This window comes from Alosa alosa, chromosome 8 (assembly GCF_017589495.1).
Source record: "Alosa alosa isolate M-15738 ecotype Scorff River chromosome 8, AALO_Geno_1.1, whole genome shotgun sequence".
In the NCBI taxonomy this organism is placed as follows: Eukaryota; Metazoa; Chordata; class Actinopteri; order Clupeiformes; family Clupeidae; genus Alosa; species Alosa alosa.
The window spans coordinates 24,239,135-24,241,634 of NC_063196.1; the positions used below are offsets into that span (position 1 = coordinate 24,239,135).

Sequence of the window (2,500 nt, forward strand, 5' to 3'; positions counted from 1 at the left end):
ATGAGAGAATGAATGGAGGAATGGATGGATTGATGAGAGGATGGATGGATGGATGAGAGGATGGATGAGGGGATGGATGGATGAGAGGATGGATGGATGGATGGATGAAAGAAGGGAATAGAAGCAGTGGATTGGAAAGACTTTATGTCCTGACTGACTGACTTATTTTATCACTTCAAAGCAGAGGGATGTGTAGAGTTGGGGTTGTGTGTGTGTGTGTGTGAGTGAGTTATGCGAGCGATGTGTAGAGTACAGTTGGGGTTGGCCAATGTGTGTGAGCGGGCAGGGAGGTGTAATCATGCAAATGTGTGATAATACTCACACACCTCGCTGGCTAAAAAGATTGAGTCTCCAATCTGGACTCCATTCTGCATGTTTAAACACAGGCATGCTTAATTTAACACACACACACACACACACACAGAGGGGCCTATATAAACATGCACATGTTGTGCATATCTCGTGTCATGAATGACCATATTTTATTGAACACACACACACACACACACACACACACACACACACACACACACACACACACACACACACACACACACACACACACACACACAGAGGGGCCTATATAAACATGCACATGTTGTGCATATCTCGTGTCATGAATGACCATATTTTATTGAACACACACACACACACACACACACACACACACACACACACACACACACACACACACAGAGGGGCCTATATAAACATGCACATGTTGTGCATATCTCGTGTCATGAATGACCATATTTTATTGAACACACACATACACACACACACACACACACACACACACACACACACACACACACACACACACACACACACACACACAGATGTCCTCTCTCACTCATTCACTCTTGCTCATGCATACCACAGCCACTCCCGAGTTGTGATCAGATGTGGTTTGTTTGGCTCTTTTCTTTTTTTTACTACATCATTTCCTGCCCAAGGCACACCACTCATTCTCATTGTCATACATATATTCACACACAGGTTTGTTCGCAACACACACACGCACACAGGGTTGTGCCTCAATTATTATACACACTGACACAAGGAATTTATATTACTTATTTATATGACTTATCATTTTACTTCATTATAGTTCTATTCCATGACCATTTGGTATTTACCTCTGCTCAATTACAGACTTAATTAACTTGAGCTGTGTGTGTGTGTGTGTGTGTGTGTGTGTGTGTGTGTGTGTCGTTTATCCATTAATATATGCACTACATGACTTCCTAAACTTAGTAATAATTAAAAAGTGAACACACACACACACACACTTTTGCAGCCTATGTTCCGTTTCCATAAACTCATTCCAGCCCCAATCTCTGTTTGGTTCTCCGCAGGTGGACCCCAAGGAGCTGATCCGTCTGGTGACACGTCACGTTGGCGAGAAGCAGGACGACAATGCCAATTGGCCAGCGGAGGTGGACGCTCTGATTGGCCAGCTGCGGGCGTACTCGGAGCGTCTGGCGGACTTCACGCAGGCCCAGGTGCTACAGGGCCTCGGCCGCGGAGTGGACACCCAGCGCTTCAGCTCGGACGCCCAGTACAAGAAGGAGACCATCCTGGGCCTCGCCGAGTAAGTGTGTGTGTGTGTGTGAGTGTGAGTGTGTGTTTCCGAGCATGAATACAAGAATGAGACTATCCTGGACCTTGCTGACTGTGTGTGTGTGTGTGTGTGAGCTGGAGTGACTACAAGAAGAGAGCATCCTGGGCCTCTGTGTGTGTGTGTGTGTGAGTGTGTGCATCTGTGTGTGTGCGCCTGTGTGTCTCTGTGTGTGTGTGAATCTGTGTGTGTGTGTGTGTGTGCGTCTCTGTGTGTGTGTGTGTGGTAAACAGACTATTCTTGACCTCTTCTAGCTTTGTTTGGACACAGTCCTGGCTACTGTATGTGAAGCAAAGTGGCTTAGACCGTATGTGTCAATGGGACCAAGTCCAGAAGACTGGCATTGTGACCGTTATTGTGAACATACAGTAGGAACTAGTACACTATGTCTGAATTTATAAATGTGAGTAAAAATACTGTGTGTGTGTGTGTGTTTCAGAACACTGGATGAGAGTGTGTACCACATCTCCATCTCATTGGCGCAGCGTTACAGTGTTCCTCTGTGGGAGGTATACATGACACACCTAGAGTTCCTGTTTACTGACAGTGGGTAAGTCTCTCTCTCTCTCTCTCTCTTACACACACACACACACACACACACTCACACACATACCCATGCACACGCATACATTCCCTCATATACACTCTCAGTTTCTCTCTCTCACACACACACACACACACACACACACACACACACACACACACACACACACACACACACACACACACACACACACACACACACACACACACCTCCCAGCCTGCTAAGCATTTGAACCCATCCACACACTAACACTCTTATGTCTTTTCATCATGGACACAAAGGCTAGCATGCCATGCATCTCCACTCGACACACAACACACACTCTTCAGCACACA

At 46.2% G+C, this 2,500-nt stretch overlaps 1 protein-coding gene across 1 annotated transcript in view; it reads left to right on the forward strand.

The window, feature by feature from the left end:
- The window catches only part of nbas (NBAS subunit of NRZ tethering complex), a 201,557-nt gene that overhangs the window by 112,521 nt on the left and 86,536 nt on the right, over window positions 1-2,500 (forward strand). The window contains 2 exon segments of the mRNA XM_048249961.1: window positions 1,359-1,594; window positions 2,061-2,171. Coding sequence (XP_048105918.1) covers window positions 1,359-1,594; window positions 2,061-2,171 — 347 coding nt within the window.